At 45.0% G+C, this 25,752-nt stretch overlaps 6 protein-coding genes across 6 annotated transcripts; 3 read left to right on the plus strand and 3 right to left on the minus strand.

Annotated features, from left to right (window-relative positions):
* Positions 1-407: 407 nt before the first annotated feature.
* Positions 408-4,014, plus strand: N7533_006422 (uncharacterized protein; the record flags this gene model as incomplete). The annotated part of the gene is made up of 4 exons (XM_057103072.1): positions 408-1,398; positions 1,468-2,204; positions 3,165-3,544; positions 3,903-4,014. The coding sequence occupies 4 exons, from the start codon at positions 408-410 to the stop codon at positions 4,012-4,014; spliced, it is 2,220 nt and encodes a 739-aa protein (XP_056958029.1).
* A 6,721-nt stretch (positions 4,015-10,735) lies between these two features.
* On the plus strand, positions 10,736-11,151 carry N7533_006423 (uncharacterized protein; the record flags this gene model as incomplete). Its single annotated transcript, XM_057103073.1, has 3 exons — positions 10,736-10,799; positions 10,830-10,990; positions 11,038-11,151. The coding sequence occupies 3 exons, from the start codon at positions 10,736-10,738 to the stop codon at positions 11,149-11,151; spliced, it is 339 nt and encodes a 112-aa protein (XP_056958030.1).
* Positions 11,152-11,879: 728 nt separating this feature from the next.
* Positions 11,880-12,408, minus strand: N7533_006424 (uncharacterized protein; the record flags this gene model as incomplete). The annotated part of the gene is made up of 2 exons (XM_057103074.1): positions 11,880-12,121; positions 12,186-12,408. 2 exons carry the CDS (start codon positions 12,406-12,408, stop codon positions 11,880-11,882), a joined length of 465 nt encoding a protein of 154 aa, XP_056958031.1.
* A 1,300-nt stretch (positions 12,409-13,708) lies between these two features.
* On the minus strand, positions 13,709-14,147 carry N7533_006425 (uncharacterized protein; the record flags this gene model as incomplete). The annotated part of the gene is made up of 2 exons (XM_057103075.1): positions 13,709-13,917; positions 13,976-14,147. Coding segments are annotated over 2 exons (381 nt in total), but the record flags the coding sequence as incomplete, so codon positions are not given.
* A 1,966-nt stretch (positions 14,148-16,113) lies between these two features.
* N7533_006426 (DUF3431 domain-containing protein) lies at positions 16,114-17,147 on the minus strand (the record flags this gene model as incomplete). The annotated part of the gene is made up of 3 exons (XM_057103076.1): positions 16,114-16,735; positions 16,819-16,900; positions 16,958-17,147. The coding sequence occupies 3 exons, from the start codon at positions 17,145-17,147 to the stop codon at positions 16,114-16,116; spliced, it is 894 nt and encodes a 297-aa protein (XP_056958033.1).
* A 5,139-nt stretch (positions 17,148-22,286) lies between these two features.
* N7533_006427 (uncharacterized protein) lies at positions 22,287-24,622 on the plus strand (the record flags this gene model as incomplete). The annotated part of the gene is made up of 7 exons (XM_057103077.1): positions 22,287-22,466; positions 22,518-22,581; positions 23,155-23,166; positions 23,221-23,620; positions 23,667-23,693; positions 23,744-24,551; positions 24,605-24,622. 7 exons carry the CDS (start codon positions 22,287-22,289, stop codon positions 24,620-24,622), a joined length of 1,509 nt encoding a protein of 502 aa, XP_056958034.1.
* Between the last annotated feature and the right edge of the window lie 1,130 nt (positions 24,623-25,752).

Genomic DNA, 25,752 nt, shown 5'->3' on the forward strand with positions numbered 1-25,752 from the left:
GTCTTCCCGGTCGCACCCCAACAAAATTATTTTAGGGTTTTAGGTGATTTAGGGTTAGCTCGTACGACTGCTATAGTAGACTACAGTGTCTAAGAAGAAAACTGGGTATAAATCTTATACACACTTAGAACTTCTGAAATTCTGAGGTTAATCGTACGAAGGAAATTGCTTGCAGTCTACCCTAGAAAAAGTGGTTGCAGTCTACCCTGTGGGGCGAATTCTGCCCATACTTAAGAACTTCTGACCGCCATGCAGTCAGGTAGACTGCACCAGGTCCCTTGGGTTAGGGTTTCAACTGGTTATGAGCCTCTCCTTTCTAGACTATTCTTTGGATTGACACAAGTAATCAGACCAGACCCCAGACCCCAAACGCCCAATTCAGGGCCCCAGACAAGATATAATCTAAGATGGATGAAGTCAAACCAGATCGCCAGCTGAAAGGCAAGACCAACTTCATTAGTTGGAAACGCGAGTTTGAGCGAGCAGCCAGAGCAAACGATGTGCTCGAATTTCTCACGGGCGAAGAAGTCGTTCCACCGAAGCCCAACAAGGACGAATATTTTTTGAAGGTCCTTGACGCTGAAACTCGTCGGTCTACTCGGATAAAGAAAAGCTTAAGTCCGACGACCGACGACGAAAATGAGACCGATGATGGCCAGGCAGTTGTCTTGACGACCAACAACACACTCCGATGGCAAATTGATTACAATGATCACAAAGCTGCCAAAGATAAGATGAAACTTGCAACCAAGTTACTCGATACATGGATTACCGACGGCATTAAAATCGAGGTTGAGGATTGCGCGGACGCCAAGGAAGCCTATGATTTCATCAAGAAGCGATACGCGGTCACAAATGAGCGCGCACGCGACATTCTGCTGAATAGATTGAACGATCTCAAGCTAGACAACTGCCTATCTGTGACCGACTACACCAACCAAGTCCGCCAGATCAAAGCTGATCTCAAGACAGTCAAATATGATATGACTGATGACATGTTCGCCACCGCTCTTCTTCATGGTCTTCCCCCTAGCTACCGCGGCTTCAAAGAGAAGTACGACTGGATTAGGTCGATGCGGCCTGAAGATTCCCCTGATCTGGACTATCTTTTTGAACGCATGCATGTTGAAGAAATGCACCAGCTTCAAATCAAAGAAGAGAGGAAGACCAGGGACAAGGCCAAGAGAGATGCAACCAGCATCAACAGCACCATGAACATGGACAACACTCGTTACAGGCCGAGACGGGAAGACAGAAGTCACCTCAAGTGCACCCATCCTAGCTGTGGCAAGACTGGCCATACCGAGGAAAATTGCTGGGTTAAGAACCCCGAGAAAATTCCACGGTCTCTCAAAGAAAAGTTCACCAACCCAACCAACAGGGCCGTTGCCACCAATGGTATGGGTGGTGTCGCAGAAATGGATCTCACCGATTCCAAAGACACCTATATCCGGACTGATCCTCTAGGTACGGGTCTTTCTCCTTCAACTTATGCGAAACCAGCTGACACTTCGCCACAGATGCATAGACCTATGTCTTGCATCAAGTTGCGGAGATCAGGGGGAGTTGATATGGGGGACTCAATGTCTACAACGTTGGATATCTCTAAACCTGTATGGGGGGCCTTCTTGGCAGGCGATTTCTGCACAACAGACACATGGCTAGCTGACACCGGAGCAAATATGCATATCGTTAATGACATGAAATGGTTCAAGAAAAACACTTTCTGCCCATCGAATATAAAAATAAGCACCGCAGACGGTTCCACTACCCTTGACATTGAAGGAACGGGAGTTGTCAACCTTGTCTTGAAAAGCCCTGATGGTTCTCCAGTGAATGCATCACTCTCGGAAGTTGCCTATGCTCCTCGGGGCAAATGCAATCTCTTTTCGGCAGGAATGTTCACCCGAAAGGCCAACGTAACCGGCATCTACAATGACCGGTATATGACATGGATAACTGATACCGGACATACGATCGGACACGCCATCTTCGGCAACGGTCTCTATCACCTTGACGCCGCGAAACCTCCCCATGATGAGACGCCAGGTCATGTCGTCGCAGCCACAGTGGATTTCGATGATCCTGTATGGAAATGGCACCGGAGGCTGGGACACCTAGGCTTCCAAAACATGCTGAACCTGCTGGGCAGCTCAACTGGAATGGAAATCACGGAGAAGCAGATCAAAGCCAAGCTCAAGGCCGTATGTCCCATATGCGCGACGACAAGGGCCTTGGTTAAGATTCCGCGCGACCCCGCCACACGTCATGCTCAACAGCCGGGGTGGATGGTACACATGGATGTGTGGGGACCATACCCCATCGAAGGCTTTGATGGAACGAGATACTTCTTGTTCATCACCGATGACTGTACGCGATATACGTGGAGCGCTCGATTCGATAAAAAGTATCAGCTCTTCGAAGTGTTCAAGTCGCTGGTCAAACTGATCCAAAAGGTTTTCAATATCACCATCCGGTGCTGTCGCTTCGATAATGAATTTGAAAGAGGTCCGATTGGTAAATGGTGCAATTCTCATTCCATCGCCCGAGAGCCCATCGAGCCATACGCCCACTATCAGAATGGTGTTGCTGAGAGGACAAACCGTACGATTCGTGAAAAAGCTGCGCCTATGGTCCAAGAAATTTCCATTTCTGGACAAGTCTCCAAAATCATTTCTGAGAAGGGCACTGAACTCTTGCGAACGTCCAAGATTCCCGAGAATCTCTGGCCCGAAGCTATACAACATGCGGTTTGGCTGAAAAATCGAGCCCCGGCACGTGCATTGCGCAAGAAGGATGCAAAAACACCATATGAAGCCTTACGGGGAGTGAGACCAACCCTCACAAGAGAGAGAATATGGGGCAGCCGAGCATATGTCACGTATCCGCAAGAGCTGAGGAACACCGCTGAGATGACGAAGTTACATAACCCCCGTGGCTGGCTAGGCTACTTTGTCGGATGCGAGAGTGAAGCAATTTATCATATCTATTCCCCGCAAAAACACAAGGTTTATCGTATCGGCGTTGCCAGGATCGAAGACGGTGAAGGCCTGAGCGATTCTCATGATGCGCCATGTCTAGAAGATAGGGTTCCTACCCCAGATGCTGAGAGGCCGAGCAACAATCACTCGGAACAGGAGACTGAAACTTCTAGTGATTCAGAGAGTAACTACGACAACAGTGGCTACCGCCATGATCAGATTAGAACCTCCCCAGGCGAGGAAATTACTGACCAAGAGCACCATCTCTCAGAAGCGACGCAAGAGTCCCAAGATGAATCTGAAGACGCTGACGATGAAGATGAGACCGATGGCAGAGACTTGGGTCCCGCAACCATGTCCAAGTATTTCAATCAATACAAGCACGCCGGCATGGCTAAACGCAAGGCTCCCAATGACCCTATAGTAGCGCCACGGAAAAGTCGCCGGGCCACTCACGGACTACGCGACATCGAATTAGACCATTCAGACTCAGATTTATCAGACTCGAATGCCGATTCCTGGTACTACTCGGAAGACGGAAAGATCTCACAGGGTTACTGGCAGTTTGTCGCAAAACATGGCGGTAATCATATGAAGAATTTTCTACCTGATAATGATAAATGCGACCGTTGTTTCCGAAACGGAAGAAGATGCGACTCTGCCGAAAAAGGAATACCCTGTTCAATCTGCAAGAAAGAAAATCAAGCTTGCAGACCACAGTCAAGGGAAACGAAACGCCTGATACTTCCTGAGAACCGCCACAAACACAAAGAAATTGGAAGAGTACAACAAGACCAGCCATGCAGAAGATGCTTCCAGACAAACCGCACGTGTTTTCTTCTTGACTCAAGTAATCCAAAATGTGAAGGATGTCAAAAATCAAAATTGAATTGCAACTGGAACCTGGATGGAGCAAAACAGTCAACAGCGCGACAGAGGAGAAGACAAGCTGAAAAAGAAGCCAAGCATAGAATCCTCGGATTTACACCAGTTCCTCGAGATCAGAAATGCTACCGGTGCGCAAGAAAAATAATGACATGCGATGGAAAGGTTCCATGCAATAAGTGCAGCACCCTTCTCCAGCGCTTAGCGTGTCGGCCACAGGGCGTAGAGGATTCACCTCCTTGTGACCAGTGCAGCCATGGAAGTAGGAGTGGAAAGAAATGTGACCGCGGACGACCTTGCAAGGCATGCATCCATGGAAAGTCGACATGCAGCTACAAAGCTCAGCATGGCTTGCTAACTAGAGTCTATCACGCTCCTGATTCCTCACTTCCAACAGGTTTCTCCTCAGTGGGACCTCTTGAGGAAGGAGATCCGTCTGATGATGAATGTGTACGCTGTCGAAGAATGAAATTAAATTGCGACGGGGAAAAACCCTGTTATCCATGCATCAAGTCGCAGGATAATAAACACGTCGCGAACTGCAATTATCGGCGATCTGATGGAACGTACGAATCCTGGGCGATCCGGCCATTCGAGATGAAAGGTCTGGCCGAGCCGAATCTTCGGGAAAATTACCAAACCTACGCCGGTCGGAGGAAGCTTCAAGTTTCTCACGAGCCGGGATCAGTGAGAGAGACGATCGAGTCCAACTCACATGATACTAAGAATTACAATCGACGCGGGGCGGCCATGGATAGCGACAAAACTTTCAAGTTTGGCCTATCTGTATACTCTGAACAAGCTACACCACCTCTGCAGCTGAAGTTCGATGGTACTGGGAGTTCAAAGTACCACCAGGCTAAGATGGAAGAGTTGAATTCGCACAAACAAAAAGGTACATGGAAGGTCGTACCACTTCGGCATGGCATCAAACCGGTTACCTCACGGTGGGTCACGACGGACAAGTATGGACCAGACGGCGAAGTCACCAGGCGGAAAGCTCATCTAGTGGCAAGAGGTTTTCAACAAGAAGAGGGCATTGACTATGAGGAAACGTTTGCTTCTGTAGTCAAATCTACCTCCACCCGCATCTTGCTCGCGCTGGCGGCACTTTGCCGTTGGCACATTCACCAGGGAGATGTCAAAACGGCGTTCCTAAACAGCGACTTAGACAAACCCGTCTACATGAAAGCTCCGAGAGATGTGCAGTTACCTCGTGGATGCTGTTTACTGCTACTGAAGGCCCTTTATGGCCTGAAGCAGTCACCTCGAGCGTGGTATCAGAAACTCCGGGATACTCTTGTCCGCTGGGATTGGCGGATGTCTGCCTATGACCCATGTGTTTTCATCAATTACGGAAAAGGGCTCATCCTCGAAGTTCACGTGGATGACATAAACGTGATGGGTAGAAGCCTACAGGCAATCCTTGACTTCAAGGGTGAATTTTCAAAGGAATTCCCAATAACCGACCAGGGGGAGTGCTCCTGGTATTTAGGAATGCACATAGAGCAAAAGCCTGGAGAGATTAATCTCCATCAAAAACAATATATCGACCAAATGGTCGACAAATATGGCTTCAAAGATGCAGCCCCTGCCAAGACTCCCCTGGACGCAAAAGTCAAGCTAGCAAAACAGGGCGACTACGTCGCCAACACCAAATTCCGCAAAGAATATCAGTCGAAGGTCGGATCGCTCAACTTTAGCAGCAATCAGACAAGACCGGACATTGCCTTTGCGACCGGGTATGTAGCTCGATACGTATCCAACCCAAACCGGGCCCACATGGATGCCGTGGATCGCATTTTTGCATATCTGAAGAGCGACGCGAGGAAAGGAATTGTCTATTCAGACAAACATGGTCTTCAGCTGACGGGCTTTGTCGACAGCGACTTTGCCGGATGTGAGGACTCGCGCAAGTCAACAACTGGATGGGTCTTCACGCTTGCCGGAGGGCCCATATCGTGGTCATCCCAGAGACAAAAAACAGTTGCTACATCAACCATGGACGCGGAGTATGTTGCATGCGCCGAGGCTGCGAAGGAAGCTATGTGGATTCGCAACTTTATTAATGACCTCCGCATCCCCGGAGTCCATATCGATACGGTTCCCCTTTATATCGACAATAACGCAGCCTTGAAGCTCACCAGGAATCCAGAGTTTCACAGCAGGTCTAAACACATTGACGTCAAGCATAACTTCATCCGGGAAAAGGTAGAGGAAGGACTTATCAATACCCAGCGCGTCAATACAAAGGACAACTTGGCAGATGTTTTCACCAAAGCTTTACCAAGGTCTTCACACGAAGACCTTATCGAGCGTCTGAATCTCCATTCAAGGGGAGGTGTTGAGTCTGCAATTTCGTTCCAAAAAGGATCAGAAAATGCCAGATCAAATTCAGGGATCCTTGAGGTGCCTCGGCCCCTTCGGGTCCTTGGCACAGGGGGAGAATTGGATCCCATGTCACGTGATGTATATAGATCTGTAGGAGTGGCTGCCTGTTAGGCAGGCACTACGCTAGGCAGCAGGGAGATGAGCTGCTGCTACTATAAATAGCTGCATCCTTTCATAGGAATCAATATTATCATTCTTGTACCTCAATCCAGGGTTTCAACTCGCGAGGGGTCGGGGTAAATGAAATCATCCATCCATCCATCCAGACTGTAATAGCGAAAATGGTTGACAATTTATCTGTCTCTTTAGTCAAAGAAATGATTCTAACAGAATCTGCCTGCGACTAGGCTTAAATTACACAGTTTATAGACAGGTACCAATTATCGTAACAGCCCAGGATACTAGAGGTGATCAATCAATATTATGTGGTATTCAACGAATACTGACTATGGAGAGGTAAGAATGACAAAGAACAGGAAAGCACCTAACTAGTTACTCCGAGGCCTCGAATGCCTAAAGCATAACTGTAACCATGCGGTGTATTACAGTTATTTCTGAATATCAAAAATCTGGAGAAAAGGGAGAGACTGAAAACCCGAATTTTGGCGAATAAATTCATTTAATACGTTTGCACAAGATATATTATCTATCGGATATCATATAATAGCGCTCTATCACTTACGTCCTAAGAAAAAGAATATTACACTTCTAGTTCAGATATAGCGACAATAGGATTCTGTCGGTAGACAGCACGCTCCTAAATTCCAGATATTAGAGCATTCTTTCAGAACAGTTCTAAGCTCACGAATTACATTCACAAGCAGTATGATTCATGCACATACAGTATAGGAAATTAGCTTATTCCATTTCGTAGACTGCTTCTAGGCCAGTCTGGTATCTAAAATCCGCCTGAGATTGGTAGTACAATGGTGGGGACATTTGCATTTGCACAGCCGACGCGTCCGTATCCCCGCGAAGGACGCTTGACAAACGATCTGGTGGGAATAATGAATAATATGTATTCGTCCATCTTGTGTTTGGGAATGGATATTGAGGATCCCCAATGAGGGCTGGTTGGGATCTTGGCGACTGTATGCTTCCGGCTATCATGTGTCTATCATCATGCCCCCTCAATCTCCGCCGACTTTGAATGCATCTGGTTCTTGAGCAATTGCCATTTTGTGGGAAGGATCGAGGATCAGTCCTGTGCCGTCTATAATATTTTTTGGACCTCGGACGATGACAAGTCTGACAGATTAGCTCTGGCGGTGCTATGGGCTTTTGTTCCTCTGGAGGAATCCTGAATATGGACCTGATTGTTGGAGGCCGTGGGGCCCTTTGTATTCTAGCAGGTGTCACTGAAGAACAACCATTTAAAATATTTAAGGAGAATAATACACTACCTTGCACATAACCAGCTTTTGAAGCCACCAGTCCATTTCATTATTGTCAATTTCGATAATAAATTGTGCGATATTTTGCTGGGCGGCGGTTTCAGATCCTAGAGATGACCCGGCCTTTATAAGGTGGACTGCAATAAATAATACCTCGAAACCCTGTTCACCACTTCGAGAGTAGTTATGAACGTAGTCATTAAAGGATAGACCTTCCTTCTCAGTATCACTCGCTCTTCACGCCGAGTGTGGGTGATATATAGTACATAATAAAGTCCCGTCGAAGACCAAAAGTATCTAATCTCATCCAACAAAGAATTGGTCATGGATACTAGACCATTCCCACGAATTCCTTCGCTGAGAGTCAGATTTCATCGCCCAGGCGGCAGCCCTTCTGAAATTAATGCTGCGCTTACGGATACTCAGCAGCAAACAGAACAATCTGCAGCCGTTGAACATTTTTTCAAATGTCAAATTCGAGAAAATCCAGCCGGGTGTACCATCCTTGCCAGATCTGGCGATTCTTACAAAATGCAACTGGAAGTTTTGATGCCGACAGGAGTAAGAGACTGTGCCGAGACAAGAGATATGATTGCCGCCTTTGAACGTCGTGCCAGCCTACGCCCTCGAAAGAAAACTCGTGAAATACATGGCCTAGACACTTAATATACTGTACCTAATTGTATGCACAAAAGATATACTTACGAGTATTTGTAATGCATCAATTTCTTGACGAATTACCGTAGAATTTCCCAGTACCTTATGGTACTCTACTGTATTGTAGTAAAAGTAGTTCAACTCGGGCTAAGAGATCCACCTTCGGATTCATTCTCATAAGTGTACAGTAAGAGCCTTACAGCGATTCTAAAAATTAGCTTCCTTTAGCTTTTTCAAGACTCGACAACCAATAGATTATCGCGGATAGATGATTGACGCGGCTGGATTGAATCGAGTGTTACAGAACTACGCCACCTCATAGTATAGTCCTACCCCCTTACCTACGGGCTGTTGGTATTTTATGCTGCTCTCACAGAGCGTGAATTCGAAACCCCTGTGATACCTCCGCAAAATTCAACGCGGTGCAAGCTGTTTTGGTCCGTCAAGCGCTATTACAGTAGTCGTACCTCTTCTCTCATCTCCCAATCCTCCCAAAGTTGGTATGCCGTTGAACGCATCACCAATCCTTCTTTGGATCTCCCCCTTGATAACATAACGGGTAGATATCCTTGTCGTCAGTCACGGACCGCGACATTTAGTGGGAAGCAGCGCAAAGCAAAATACCAGCACATACTATACATATAAACAACAACAGGTGCTATTCTGAAACGACATTTCAAAATTTTAAGGGCCTTGCCAAGTGTACTGTATAGCTATCTGTCACCGCATAAGTACCATGGAGATATAAAATGTTTTATTAGTACCGTGATTTACCTAGTCTGCTAAAAACAAATTGTCTCTGTTTAAGACGATTCTCTGGTGCTGTAGTAAAGTACATTACAGCAAAGTGAAGTTCCAACCCAATAAATGTTCAACGATGTTGACTTTTTTAGGTCATATGCAGCACTAGTAATGGGCTATCTACCTGTATTATCTCAATGCGTCTTGATTCACCAATATTTCTTCCTCTATATAAGTAGATCCATATATATGGTACCTTGTGACTACTATACTTGCTGGAGCTTGGATATCCACGGAAAAACAGTACTGATGCAGTCCATGATCGTTTGGCTTCTAGCAGTTGTCGGACTCTCTCGTGGAGAGTGGCAGCCAAGAGAATTGGCAAGTTATCACCTGCTGTTTGAAGGAACTACACTAGCAATATTTTGAACCACTCCATTCTAATAGGAAGTACTTACAGTACCAGAAATTTCCATTAATACACTTCGCACCTTGGGATCTGGGGGTTCGCGCCTTCGTAAAACTTCCCCTGTTTCCTCTCTCAAAGTAGGTGACTAACAAGTCAGACTGGGGACTCACCTGTTTGCAATATAACTACAGGCCTCGGATACACAACTTCCACCATTGAGAACATAGAGCATCTGAAGGATGTGGGAGACCAGCAATGTGTGGTTGACCCAGATAGTTGTGCCCGAGTATCGCATAAAAATAAGACTTCAATACTCTTCTGCAATCCAGTGAGATCTATGTCCCGATTAAAGGAATGTCGCAGTGAAACCAGAGCTCATAATTTCTTAGAATCAGCTGCAACTCAATCTTTCATGTAAAGCACTGATTAGTCCCGCCAAATCCATTATGGAGACTTGTAATTTGTCGTCCATCTACACGTTTGGATATATTAACCATCGTACTACAAACGGGGATAGATTTTCTCTCCATGTTGGTGGCGAACTTCCAGGGAAAAAATTCGAGTATGGCAATTCTAGGTGAGGAATTAGAAGTCTGTTACAGTGATATTCGAAATCAGTTTTAACTCAGTTCTCACTTTATCTCCCGAGGCCCCACCTCAAGCGCACTAGCCCGTATTAGGACATTTTTCCGCTGGTCTTGTATTTCTTAAAGTATCTTCGATGAGTCAGCGTAAATTATGTCGGAATATGTGGAGCTTTGTTTTGTCATTTGTTGTATTTAGTAACGTGATTGTAATATTCGGTAGATAGATTGTCCGAGCTACCATACAAAATCGTATGGTAACAGAGACGTTCGCAATTAAGACTCCTTGCTATCTCATTCGTGTATGCTACTTAGGCCCACAGCTGCTCCGACAAATTACAGTGGTCATAACTATATGTCTGATTATCGGATATCGGTATCGACTAGTACTCATGAGGGCCAATTGAACCATTCAGCGATTGATTGATTGTCTGAAGAACTATCTGCAGGCCACTGCTCTGAAGGCCATATTTCAGGGGTTATTTAGCGTGTTACAGGGCTGCTACTCCGAGAATACTCCGATTACTATACGAAACAGGTAGGAGATCGGGTATGCGCTGAATCATCCAGCTGCTGGCAGTAACGTATTCTCCACTTCAATCGACACTATAGTCTAACGCACACAAGGCTTTCGGGTCTAGCAAGCAAATTGTTGAGGATAATCTGTCTGGTGCTACGGCTTTCGATCCCTTGATGCTCGATAGTGCTATCAGCAGCATTGCGGTCAACTTTGCCAATGAGCAGATTACTGCTGCTAGTGCGGCGCAAGGCAGTTTCATTCGCTAAGTCGAGCGCAACTTGCCTAGCCACCACAAGGAGAAGATGCTTAAGAATGTGCGCGCTATCACCGTTGACCAGATTAAGTGTGCTCTGCGTGATATCTTCCTGCCGATATTTGCTCCCAAGACGGCGAACCTTGTCGTCATCTGTGCGACTATGTTGGAAGAGGTATGTTCTTAAATGGGAAAATGACAATAAACTAACGTTTAAAATAGGCTACAAAGCAAGGCTTCGAAGCATCTGGCTTCACTCCTACCGTCCAGCCTCTCAAGAGGTTTGAAGATGACTATGGTCTCAAGGCCGGCGATCAGAATGAGGATGAGGATTAAGATAGCGATGATGAAGATGATGACTGAATGTTGGAATGATACTACGGATACTCAATGGTGTATAGAGAACTATTCTATTTTCCCTCATCTCGCCAACCTCGCACAGTAATTTCCATGACCTGTATGTCTTGAAAAGAGCTGTATACTTAGGCATTATGTATGCATATCCCTGGATTTTACAGTAAGCCCGGGTAAGAGGGTGTAACCATGTCTACCTCGGGATTGTCGTCGGTTTCCGGTGAAACTATCCTGTGTTGCGGCACGGCTGAATGCTGAATCTTGACTTTCTCTCCGTGGATCAATTGGTTGAGATCCATAGATCACAGCTGGGGCTCTGGATACTTCTAAATATTCCAGAGATAAGGAAATTACTACCCGTGGAGGTATTTTCAGTGCCGCTACTTTACTTTCATTTTCATTATTGATAAGTGACTATCTCATGAAACACCAGTTCCATTTATCCTCTGCCTCCAAATTGCCTGAAATGTGGTCTTCATGATATACTTCCCAGCCATGGAGACATGAGGAAGCCGCCACGAGAGGGTAAGAGGGATCCATTGCAAAGTGTACAAGGCTCATTCAATAGTGCTGTGACATAGAGGTCACTTCACAGGCCACTTCACTGCTGAATGAAAAAGGTTCAGCCTTGCAAGGGATCCCCCCTTCCCCCCATCGAGGCTTCCTGATGCCTCCATGACAAGGAAGTGCGATTGAAGGGAGGGGCAGTATCACTCGGGCCAGATGAGGCCGAGGGCAGTGAGAACATTTTCGAGGTCATCGCCGTTCTTGGCGGAATCATAGAAAACTGCGCCAATTATGGCTTCCATGGTGGTAGGCATGGTCTTCTTTCCGGCCGTTATGCCCCATTGGCCCGGGTTCTTCACGATGAAAGGGTCAAGTCCAAGGGCAATGCCCCGGTCATACAAGTTGTCATTGGAGGCCACCTTGGTGATGACGTCCTGAATCTCCCCTGTTGATGACACCATACTTAGCATACGTGCAAAATAGTCATTGCTAAGGGAGGGGTGGCTTACCCGGAGTTTTGTTCCTCTCTCGGCCTTGATCAACGAGAAACTGGCGGAGTGTCGCATCGCCAACCAATGCGAGGGTCTTTTGACCGCTGTGGTTGAAGATACTAGGGCCTTGAAGAGCCTCGCGAATCAAAGCTCGGTCGGTAAAATGATAGGCTTGTCCGAGAACCGAATTCTCGAAAGCCTCGATTTCTTCGTCCGAGGGGAGATGCATGAAGATAACCATGGCGAGGATTCAAAGTGTGTTGATAATGATGATATGGTGGATTATTGTCTCAGAAGCAATGGATTGTATGGGAAGTAAGAGAGAAATGGGGAAAAGAGAGCATCTTATACAAAATGAAAAGGGAGACAGGAAGGCAAGCCAGGTGGGCGCAGCCCGACAAAATGGCTAGGAATAGTAATGTTGGGCTTATGCTGTGCTCAGCCTCACTTTTCCGTTGGCCATAACCAGTTCATAGGGTATCCATGCATGTTATTCCTTGTCTGTAGCAGCTTTCAGGTGCATGGAAATGTGCCCAAGTATCCAGCTTGTGGCAAATCATCATTGGTAACGCGAGATGTGCCACTTTAAGTTTAGAAAATAATCAAAAAGAGTAAAGTGGTGACATTGATTTCGAGCGCGTCTGTACTATAATTTACACTAAGATACATAGACGAATGCAAGGTTGGCGGAAATATATCCTAACACGGACTAGTGCGCTTGAGGTGGGGCCTCGGGAGATAAAGAGAGTGAGAACTGAGTTAAAACTAATTTCGAATATCACTGTAAGGACCTGCAATACTGCTACTGTACTGCACAACATCACCATGCTTTGCACTGATTCATCATGACATAATTCAAGTATAATACACTATGTAGACCGAGACATTATTAGGTTAATTTATTGGATCTCAGAGTCGTGATTACTGTTGTATAAGCCGACTACTAACTAGTGTAGTGGGGGACCTGTTCTAGGAGAGCAGTGGGGTGATAAGAGCCTTAGGGCCCAGCACCTTTTTGTTTTGTCATTTTAAGTATCTGAGATAGCATCATTAACTTACAATCACACACTCCTTTCGTTTCGCGGTACCGTTATTTTACTCTTTCGTTTTGCCGCTTCGCTACGTATGGTTACCACTATTTGATTGATCGTTTGCTCAGTTATTTGCTTTGCTTTGCCGCTTACACTTGGTACGCTACGTGTACCCTTGCGGGTGTTGTGTTTCCTGCGATCGACCCGCCCGCACTGCGTGGGCTGCCATTGAGCGTTCCCATATTTCACTAGTTACATAATATTATACTGTACTGGCTTGGGCTATTTTCCCAACGCAACGTTGCACGTATAGTAATTACAGTAGCTACCTTTTCTATCAAAAAAGGATTCTTAGTTACTATATTTTACTACTGTAGGAAAAGTTATCTAGTGCGTAGGGCAGACGTCCCTGTGATAATAATACGACCCAGTCATACCGGCAGAAACAGAAACTTTTCTGGTAATAGCCATATTATAGCTACTGTTTCAAGGTATAGGTGTTTGAGTACCGAGATGTGGGGTTATGCACTTGCTGCCAACTTTAAAATTGTTATCAAGTAAGCAGCAGAACTCTTTGCCTTGTTGGTTTCTGAATGACACGCCGTCGGAACCATTGCCTCTAGTCACATTCATCCAAGCAACCTGTTGCCCATTCTCTGTACCACATATATCTAGCTTGAGTGTAGTTGCATTGGTGCTCGTCCCATTTATAGAAAAGTCTAGACATTGATCATCTTAGTCACTAGAAACTAGCCTCTCACTGGCCCTAGCACTCACTTGAACAATCATCCCCATTAAGTACGGCGAAGGGCTCTGAGTAGCCAGTACAGCCGAAAACACTATCAGACCATATCCTACACACACCCTGGTTATTAAAAACAACAAAGGAGTCACTAACTGCGAGCCTTGCCAGCAGGCTCAATGATCCAACATAGGTGACGGATCGCATTTCTGGATTCAAGAGACTAAGAGAGACTAAGATGAGTCTTCTTCGATTGTTACGGTGCGATTGAGGGACAGGTGCATTCTTATAAGTTAGATTTTTCTTCTGCTTCAAGCACCAGTATTTTCTTTCGTTAAATTCCACGTCACAAGTTTTAAAAATGCAGCAAGAAGCTTGCCTCGGTAGAGTTCTGTCTGTTAGGCCGGAGATTCTAGCGCTCTGTTCGAATGAATAAACGGCAACCTCAAGAGATTTATATTCACCCTATCAAAATAGACTGTCATAATGATACTAAAGTACAGTAACTTTTTAACTGAAGTACAGTAAAGACTTCTTTTTGAGATTGGATACATTAGTGCGTCTGTTACGTGTAGCTACAGTGGAGGATTTCGTTTCATGTGGGCATTCACTCGATGCTTCGCATTTGACCAAGGTCATCGAGGAACAAGACGTAGCTTCAAGCCAGAATTTTGATGTACTATAGTACCTGCATCACATACTGGGGATCTCAGGGAAAGCACCTAGTAACCAAGAATTCCTTTTACATCATTATCAGAAGAAATTATTACAGTACCCGTCCAGTGAAGTCAAAGCCAGATCCTCTCTTGGCTACTTAATTTGGCCTACCTGACCGTAATAAGTTCCTTTATGATTGCTGTTAATACTACCGGGAATCTGTTTGCGTCCGCCTCTGGACTATAGACACTTTACATAAATATCATCATTCTCAAAATCAGCGTCACAGTAATGTTGGAAACATGAATCAATTACAACCAATGAAAGTGCAGTAATTGAAAGGCAGTTTATTAATGGCTAACCACACTAAGCAGTCAGTTCATTTATCGGAGACGCATAGGTTTCAATATTTTGTAGACCTTTTCTCAAGCCACAACAGATCTATTAGTACAGTACAAGTCCAATAATGTACCGTAGCGCGTTGAACGATTATTTTTAAATTCTGGATATGATTCAAAGTTTGTTTCAGTGAGTTTAAAAGCGAGCTGTATTCAAAACGTTTTTCCATTTTATTGAGTCTTTTAGACCTATACCCAGCGTCTTGGCCATGTTTTTAACCACACTGTGGCTTGTATTGGCTTCAACGAGTCTCAGCATGTTTGTAATCCTAAATTCGAGACACAAAATTGACCTTGGGTTGGGACTTATTACTAAGACATTACAGTAACCCGGATGGCCTTCAGCATGGCAATTTGACGTGGTATGAAGTTGGCGTCGGAGCTTGTGGATATGCCAACCAATCTTCGGATTTTGTCTGTGCTGTCTCATATACCATATTTGATTCTATGGCACAAGGGTCGAACCCGAATGACAATCCAATTTGTAAATCCAGCATTAAGGTGATTCATGGTGGGGAGTCCATTGATGTTAGTGTTGTGGATAGATGCACGAGATGTGAGCCATCGCACCTAGATGTGAGCCCAAGTGTGTTCCGGCGCTTTTCAAATCTCGAGACTGGAAAAATACAAGTAGATTGGAAATGGAACCCATCATCTGCTAATGAGACTACTGGGGCTCAATGTTGGGATGCGTGATACAGTGCGTCCCGAAACGCGTGCAGCAATCTCACTCTTCGAGTGATTTTAGCCCCACCACCTAAACTCATTGTACTGTCTATATTATCCTAAGAATATAATATACCTCATCGTTGTTGAGGAATTAAGTAGTGTTTTATTTATTTTACTATTGTTTGGGGGTGCGCAATTGGCTTACATGCGCAGCTCTCTTACCGAATAATTACAAACATTAGTAACTAGTTGTAAAAAAAATGATTAAATTGCCATCCACTCCATTAGCTAGCTACAGTTACCCCCATGGGATCGTATGTGAGAGAAACAACTGACTTTGAGCCGACAGGTTTCAAGACAACACCCCCAGTAAGGGGGGTTCGGGCCACACCACCCATAAAGGTCGCAGCGGCATTGCAACTCGTCAGCACAGCTAAAAAGCCATTATATCAGTTCAAGCTCTCGTCGACATTGGAGAAAACAAAAACATACTGATTAGCAGGCATCTGAAAAATGATATGCCATAGCTTCTCCATCATCCAGCCTATCCCATAATTCTCCGACCATTGAGTTTTAGCAACCCAATTTATAAATCGCTCATAATCATTAATGGGCCTGTTTAAAATTATTTCTTTTGCAACAGCAAACTGCCCACAGCACATATGCCCGATATTGGCGGGAGGAGGGCCAGACCTAGTCCCCATAATTTCGGTCCAAATTAGATCAAAATTATCGACCAGATTCTGATTCTCAACGTCGGATTGCTCAATAATGTCCTGGCGGAGACTGCTCGGGCACCCGGGTCGATGTAAACAGCGTAGATTCACATAGCCGAAGTGTTGGACCGCTTGCATGCGTAAATTAGGGAGCTGATTCAAGGTCTTGGGCCCGGCAACATCATTATGCCAATGTTCTTCGCGGCCGTGAATAAATATGGTGTACTCATGGAGACTGTCATAGTATTGCGTGAGGTAGGAAAGATAAGCACCTGCTTCGTGGCCCCTATTTGTGTATGGAATGAGGAAGCCTTCTTCCGGCTTATCATCCAGCGAATAGATGTATGGGGTACACCTGCTGATGGCGGAGAATATCTTGTTAGGATACATGCAGTGAATGATGATAGCTGGGAACAGTCTTACTATTTTTCACAGTACGAAAAGACCCAGTCAACTGATTCCTCAATTGTTTTTGCGACGACAAGGGCGACATCTCTGGGGCCCGTGTGGTGGGCCAGTCCTGTCTCAAGATGGTAAGCACTTTCGGTTATGGATATTCACGTCGTTCTCAACATACTGTTGTTGCCATTTCCGTTTAACTTTGTCGGTGATTTCGGGGTTCTTGCCTTCGGTTGCGGCACTGAAAGATCCTGCAGGTATATGGAGGAGCGATAAGTCAAATAAAAGTCGTATAAAAGAAAGCATGTTATTGCACTCAAAGCAAGAAATAAAATCTTCGCCGTCCGAGAGTGATTTGGATAGTTCATGGTTTAGAGTTTGAATGAAGGTGGTTCTGTAGGGCTACTACCAAATATGATAAATGAGTATATAAAGGAGCCAGATGTATTGAATTTACAGGCGAATCCATCCGTGGAAATAAATTGTATTACACATACTCCATTTAAATTACACGGTTCCCCGGAAGAACTCTCAAAATTGACCACTATTTCTTGGCACAACGTGTCGGAAAGTCTATAGCACCATTACGGAACGCACTGTATCCGTATCCCATTACTATACTACATTTTCTTTTCTTCTATCAAGTTTCCCTATCCTGTATGCTGTAATCTATCATACTGTACTGTGAACAGCATAATGAACTTGTTTTGCTTTGTGCGGTACTGTATCATAGTGAAACTGAAAAATCAAAATATCCTAAATTTTTAATACATTAAAATCATGATGAATACCGTAACTAAAATATTTGAAGTAATTGAAATCATTAAAAAGAGCATCAATAGTTATCTAACCTATTAAGGCAAGAAAGCTTCTAGAATGAGGCACGAAGTGACCCCAATTTTGAAGCTAATTCTCCCTGTTGAACGTTATGACCTAGGCACACGCCAACCGGCCCGAGTATAGTTGTTCACTTGCAGTTGGTGTTCAACTTCGAAACAACAGTAACTACTTAACCCCCGTAAATGCTACCCCTCATTCTAGGCAAAGGTATTTTTTCTACCATGAGCAGCTACACGATTCTTGCGGTCATCTGTTTTCTCTCTCGGCTTGGGAGCACACAGGACCTTACCAGTCGCTTTTCTATCGCAATATGCGATTACTACGACGAATCATTTTCTATGAGTGCTCTTAATCTTGATATTGGAACTGGGAATGCGCTTACTTTGGAGAGACCGAAATGTGGTCAGCAAGTACTTGAGGCACTAGGGAATTGTCCACCGAATGTTCCTTGCTCTAAGATTCTTCTGTCATTGGTGCCTTCAATGAGCCTTGGCACTCAATCTGAAGAAGTTTATGCTACAGAGGTTCGGAAAAGAAACGGTGATTTCTGCCCAGCGGTAAATAATAGACAATCTACCGATGGCTCAGGAAAATGTAAGTTCTTTCACCTGTATATTACTGTACAGGAAGGGATTGATCTAAATACATCTAGCCTTGAACTCCCCCACGGTGCCCCCAACCCAGAGCAGCTCCCCATTATCTAACAAGACGGGATCACAATTTTTAAATATACCCACAACAACAAGCAAGCCGGCGCTATTCCAACTAGGCTGCTTTGTGAAGTAAGGTTTTCCTAGCCCTGCTTTTGTGCGATAGTACTTGATCAAGTCTGACTCTCTATCGTACTGTACTTGACTATAGATTCGCAGACATCTCATCCGGCATGTGTTACTGTCTCGACGGAAATAGTATAGAGTATTCTGAAAACTGCACCATTGTGTCCTAGATGTACCAAGCCCAGGTCTAATAGAATATTGGCCAAATATTGTACGGGATCTACGTATTGGCATCGGCGTATATGTTTATTGGCCTGGGGGAGATACTCTGATTCTCATTTCGTTTCGCTCGTTTTTCCTTCTCTTCATCCCACAGTCTTTTGACAAGAGAAAACTGCCACTCAAAGAACAAAACAGCCGAGCCACACACCAAAGTTAAACTGGACGTAACAATTACCGCCGCCCGAGCAGTCACAGACCACGATCCCCCGGTATAAATAGTGATGAGGGTGTTTATCAAACCGGTGAAAGAGTTGATAACAATAGGCCTAGTAAAGTATCTCGGATCAGTAAATATATAATTTTTGTCTGTGGTGTATCATTACATGAATATCTTCCTGATTAGAAACACTAAGTTTCTTTTTAACTTCCAACAAAGCACGAGCTCTCCAATAACTCCAATACAGCAAAGTATGCCAGCAGCCCATAGGAGAGGCACGCGCTCAATATGATCATATAGCTTAGATCCGATTTCGTTCTTTGTCGCAGTTGGTTTCAAGGTTTCAGATGATCTCAGAGATGCAAATGTGCCTGGCAGCACGAGATAACCCGCCAATAGAACCCATGCAAACCCTGGTGCTAGAATACTGTACACTAATGGCGTTCGTTCGAATTCTAAAAGAAGCTTTCCATATTCAATAGGTGACCCTTTGTGTGTTGGTAGTAAGCCATCTGAATATGCAGTCTTTATACGGTCTTTTAATGTGGATATTCTTTCAGAAAGGCAGATTTGCTTCACGAAGTCCATGTTTGAATCCACGTTTCGATGGTATTCACGCTCCTTGGTGATGTTTAATAAACTCCATTTCCCTTCAAGCTCAGAAAAGATGACCTGCGAATATATCTTCCGGCTGCCCAGTCAAATTCAGTCCCCCAGAGTTATAATCGGTTAAGATCTCCTGATGGCCCAGAATATCATTATTGCTATCTTGGCTGCCAAGCGCAACAGCCTGGTCCAGATGTATGTTACGTTCATATGGTCGATCGGAGGGATAGCTTTTTTGCGTCAAGTACTGACGTGTCTGGTTCTGATCGTGTAGAAGATTTGGCTCTGGTGGGTTCGAAATCGGTGGCAGTTCAATATCGGAGGTCGATGGTCTTATTGTAGGCACACGTTCCGAACTGTGCGCTGGTAGCTGACGTGGCTCTGGTTGGACTGGTAGATCTTCCATGAAAATTTGTCGTTGGTGTGATGGGGCTATCATGGGGTCAATCGAATCAAGTCCAAGGCGCGCTAACACACTGAGAGTATGAGTGTCCAATCTAAGGGACTGCCGAGTACGTTGTATAACTATCAGTAGCCGTATGCACAGGTCCCGGAAGCATTGCATTATCGCAACGCATCTTGCATGATCAGGCTTCAAAAATCGGTGCTGTTGCATAATGTCAGCTCTATATACAGTAAAGCATTGCTTCAGAACTTACCAGGTCCTCATGAGTTCGTAACTGGGATTCTAGATGATGCAGAAGAATGACAGTAGAATGAAGCTTTTCGATGTCTCGGTGGGATTCCATTTTGGACATTTGGCGTCTATGTCAAGAGTAGAATTTTCCTCTCTCCTTTCAAAATCCGGGGGCATGGGGTGGTACCCATATGCCAGCCCGTCGATGCAAGGAAAGCGACCCCTCCCTTTCAAAAGTTGCCAAGATTTACTAGGATATTTGATTGGTGTGAATCAAAAATTAGTTGCCCATCTGGGAACTTGACGCGCTGTTGGTGTGATAGACAATCCGATTGGTTTCTTAGATCCCTGCAAAACCGTTCAACAAAGCCGACCGCGGCTCCCTTGCCCTGTTCGTAATTTAATTTAATTTTCCAATAATTCGAGGGAAAATGATTGGGATAGAAATGATCGCTAAAAATGTAGAATTTACCAGGAAAGGGAACAAGAATTCAATATGGGCATTTGTCATCTTCTATTTGAGGCCAAATGCATCTGGTAGTTCTTAAGGGATTATTTAACACCAAAAGGATTTCTGACGGAGATCAATAGCGTTGTCTACTTATTTGACATCTTTGTTGTTCACCAGGCCACAAAATGAAATGGGAAGACAAGGAGTATGAGTACCTTCTAGAAATACTAGAAGCATTTCTCGATAACCCACAAAAAGATCCATCATGGAAGCACATGTCTAGGAATTGGAAAGCCAAGTTCGACAAAAGGCGTAGCGCAGAATCGATTCGCGGCATATTCAACCGAATGAAGTGGGGTTGGAGACCTAAATCTCTTCGCCAACGCACGTCTCGACAGCGTGGCTCGAAACTATTGAACCGTCAAGCAAATACTCCTAGTTCAAAAGCAACCCGGGGGCGCCGCGCCGGCCGGGCAACCGGGGCAGCACCCAACACCTCGCAAATATCAAATAGCTTACTATATTCCGGTGATATCGAATCAGACATAAGCGATCATATTGAACCTGGCATACGTTCATCTATGTCCCCGGAATTGAATCACTCGCAATCCCCGCTTATGGCACCATCATCACTCTCGCCGCCAGATTCATCGGATACATGCATCTTTATATTACCTGGTGATAATGGAAGTACTGGGTCTGAGGAAGAACCTGGTTATTCACTGGATTCATCACTTCCAACAACACAAGAGCCGGCAATAGAGCTTTTTCAGGCCATGGGTATCATTCTTCGTGAGTCCACTCTTTCTGCTCCAAATCCAGGCCTACCAATTAATGAAGAAAAAGTTATCAGCAAATTAATTCTAGATTCACGGTCCTTCATGTTGTGAAAGACGGGGGCGCCCACTGTGCATCTTCAGTGATGAAGTTCGTTTTTGGGTCCTAAATTATTGCTTTGAGAGAATAATGGTTAATTCGCAGCCACTGATTTTCTTGTAATACACTTTGAGATCTTAAATACACAGACTAGTTCCAACTCGGAATGATGGTCACCTACGCTTGCCGTTATCATTGCCTTGGCCCGTATGCGCACTCTATAGGGATACAACGTGAAGAGCAACTAATCTTGATACTATGTCTACATGGCTAGAACTGCGCTCCAACAGTGATGGCTGGATCCTTGTAGACCATGGCCGACTCCGTGAGCTGATACAACTTCTGGATGACCCATTGAATCAGCGCCCGGCTACCTGTCTATTCCTCGGAGGGGCTACAAAGTCAATGGCATTGAAATCGATATTTCCGCATAGTAACACTCAAAAGCGCTGTTCTCCCGGCATTTTAAAACTTCATATGATTGCACATAGTAGTGCTACCCCTCGACCCATACTAGTATTTGAAGGAAATCATCATGACTCTCCTCGTTCGTTGAAAACCCCTCCAGCATCTGCGTGGCAAATTCGGTGCGTCGAGAATCAGTCATACCTTGCAAGCAAAAACAGAATTTTGAGCTGCGGAATATGTCCTTTTATTCACACAATATATATATTTGTTGATGATCTGGGAGGTATAGATGAAGTTCAAAAAATACTCTGGTCATGGTTGGCTGATATCGCGCACCGCTATGAGCCATTCGCAGCACGACCAGGATTAGCTCTCATCCAGACCAAAAATGAGACTCGATCATCTAAGCCGGTGGCTATAGACTATCACTTACAATCCGCTCTGCTGGAGAAGATGATATCTGGCCTGGTCACCCTTGACCTAACTGGCCGTCAATCTATGTCTCCATGTGCCAGGTTCCAGCCACTCCAATCAATGTTCTTTGATCATGCACGAGCTGGCTGGGATCTTCATGATGCGGAAAATGAGCTGTTTTCTATGATACATCTCGAGTCCCTACTGAAAAAGGCGGTATATATCATCACACAACAGCCGGATGCAGTTTTCTCGCCGGTTCACGCTGCCCGGGAGGAAAATCCCGTTCCTGCGGGGGCGGTAAGACACTTGCGACACTTCATCTCATCGACCAGGACCACACTTTCACAGGAGGAACAAGTCCATTTCATTGCAAACGCTTTGTTAATGGACGCGTACCCTCCAAATATGCACTGTTCGTGGGTATTCTGTCAAATTTAGTTCTGAACTGACAGGCTTTAGTATTCCGACCAGAGCAGGTGTTTTTATCCCATTATCAACAGATTTGTTTTGATGCATGGACTGAGGGCTTTCCAGAGCATGCTCAATATCTTTGCCAGGATATTCTACGCCATTTCTGTCAATCATGGACCACAGTGGGAGTATCCTCTTCACTAGAGCAACGACGGTCATATCTCAATTCGAAGCTGTCCACCTGGAGATCATTGAAGACGAACTCGACTTGTCTGAGCTGTTTACTTCGAGGACCTGACGCCATTCTTCCATGTGGGCACTCCTTATGCTATAACTGTGCACGCTTATGGGGTATCAATGCACGGATCCCAGACCATTCATTTCAACTACGCAAATGCTATTTATGTTACCAAAGTTTGAACTACATTGTACATTGCCCCCCCACCAACAGTATCTCCAATCGTTTTCGCGCTTGATGGTGGTGGTATACGTGGAGTTATCACGCTCCGTTTCCTACAAGAGCTGGAAAGGCGAATACCCTTGCCCCTGTGGCAGATTCCTAATTTAACGGTAGGTACTAGCGCAGGTATGCTATGAACTGTGGCTCAGTATGCTGTAATTCCACCATTAACCGCGACAGGCGCCCTTATTGCCATCGACATTTTCTGTGATCAGCGCAATGCCTCTGATGCAATATCACGATTTACATCATTTGCTGAGGAGATATTCCCTCCCCAGCCTCGGCGATTGACCTTTGTTGGAAAGGGATGGGACATGTTTAAATTCTGGTTAGAAGATGCGCAATATGACTCCAATGCATTAGATGCCGCCCTGAAGAAGGCCTTTGGAGCCTCTCGATATTTATTTCAATCTCCACCAACCAAACAAACAAGCGGCAGTGTGGCAATAACGGCAAGCCAGGTAGACGAAAACGGCAAGCTTTGTTTGCTGACTAACTATCGCCACCTGGGTCACGATAGCTATCGGAGATCCTACACAACAATTATTCCTACGGAGGAAGAACCGCGACTATGGCAAGCGTACGTGCGTAAAAGATGTCCAAAGTCTGTTACTAACACATAATAGTGCGAGATGTAGTGTTTCTGCACTCGGGTATGATCGTATTGGACGAGGAATTTAACCCTGCGCTAACCGAAAACTAGATACTTCAAGCCAATGTTTCTTCCTGGAATTGGATTACTTCAGGACGCTGGTGTTCGAGCAAATTGCCCGCTCCGAGTTGCTATACGAGAAACTCTAGACATGTGGCCTACTAATGTTGAGCCTAGTCTGGTTGTCAGTGTTGGAACGGGGTTTTCTCTTACCCCCAAGCTTTCACCGCATCGGAATGGATTCATCCATCGTGCACTTCATGCTTTTATCTATGGTCCTGCTGTTGACGGGAACGAAGGATTTCAAGACGCGTATGATAATCTTCCTCGTGGGGCCCAAGAAAACGTGTTCAGGCTTAATCTCCACTTAAAGAATGGACTACCACAGCTTGATAGTGTCACGAGCATCAAGGAGCTCGTATCTCTGCCATATACTATTCCCAACCGACTTTGTCAAATGATAATTTCACGCCTGTTCTTCTTCGAGCTTGATACGGAGCCAGCCCACATGGATCGAGGAATTCTATGCACAGGGTCTATTCTTGTGAAAGGGGACCTTGACAGCATGTTGGATGCGGTTGAAAGAGAGTATCAGGATCCTATCTTTGCTATGGTGCCCGGTGCCAATTTTGGCTCAGTCACTAACCATCAGGGATGTACTGTATGCGCTTACTACCGCAAACGTGTTCAGTTCACAGTTTCAAGTCCAGTAGAAGAATTTTCATTATCAATCAAAAGTAAAACGTTCAGTGAAAGGATTAACGGATTTCCGACTACACTCTCCAGGATCCTCAAATTCCAGGGTGTCGAGGCTTCATTCGGTAGATCTGACCACAGGCATACCTGGAAGCCACAACGGGTGTGTTGCTGTCATGTTCATTCTAAGCGTGGACGAATGTCACCTGAGCCAAGGCCATCGAAAAGGCGTAAAACTACTGAATGATATATTAGTTTATGAATGTAATATTCTTCTTAATTTCAACTGCGCTTAAAGAAATACAGTATAATGTAGAAAGGGTACTACTCAATGGACACCCCTCTACGTGATCAGGTAAGTGTCGTATTCGACTTACCAACTGAGATACATTAAAGAGAAATTTGTAAACATGTATAGTGTTTGTAGCGCCTTATCTAGTGTACTGGAGAGAAGCGGTAGATATAGGCAAAATACTACAATTAGTCGATTCTGGAATAGCAGGCTAGTCCCTTGTGGACTACTGAGGTAGATATCTTCGTTTCGGAGACCAGAGATAGCTTCAATACACACTTCTGGCTCAAAACGTGCTATTTATCGGTATTAAATTGCGTGCTATTGGTGGTGGTTCGTGATGCTCCATTTTTGTCTCATTCGACCCGCACGTTCTGATCGTGCTGCTTTGGCCATCCTCTCCCGCATGACTAGCTACGTTGAGAGTTTCATATAGGTAAGAAGAGAGGCACCGCAGTAACTTGCATTACAATAGCACCCGCAGAATAAGGCGGCAGAGCTAGGCTGTCAAAAATTACAGGCAGGTTATAGTATTCCATATAGTGCCGAAATGTCATTGGAAGATCCATTGGCAATTCTGTGCTTCTGTGCTCCTTCATTTACTATAGTAGAGAACTATTTGCATCTTATGGGTACAGTACAGTACATTACAGCACTGTAGAGTAATAGACATGCTAAACCACAGTAATCATCTAATGCCGCCTAAATAAACATTCAAATTGGATTTGCTATCGCATTCCCTGACCGCCCAGTTGTCTAAGGGTTGGTAATATACATTCGGGCAGTGGTGGTCTCCGGCTGCACACTCAATTTTGGGACAGTCTGGAAAGGACGGTATGATCGCCGTCCCTTGATCAAGTAAAGGATCACCGTCTATCTTCGAGATATCATAATAGGTCTGCTCTGCAGGCCCGCATGTGCTCTTGGGTTCAAAGCATGCGCTATATTCTATTTGAAGAATATCTAGACTCCCTTGCGATGTGGCGACCTTAATTGAGTTACCAGCGCCATTAAAGGACTCTCTCATTGGCATTGAAATGTTTGCGAGTGGTTGTAACTTTGTTCTCAGATA

Source organism: Penicillium manginii, assembly GCF_028828005.1.
Source record: "Penicillium manginii strain IBT 31320 chromosome Unknown utg000005l:1.0-5665137.0:1.0-5668048.0, whole genome shotgun sequence".
In the NCBI taxonomy this organism is placed as follows: Eukaryota; Fungi; Ascomycota; class Eurotiomycetes; order Eurotiales; family Aspergillaceae; genus Penicillium; species Penicillium manginii.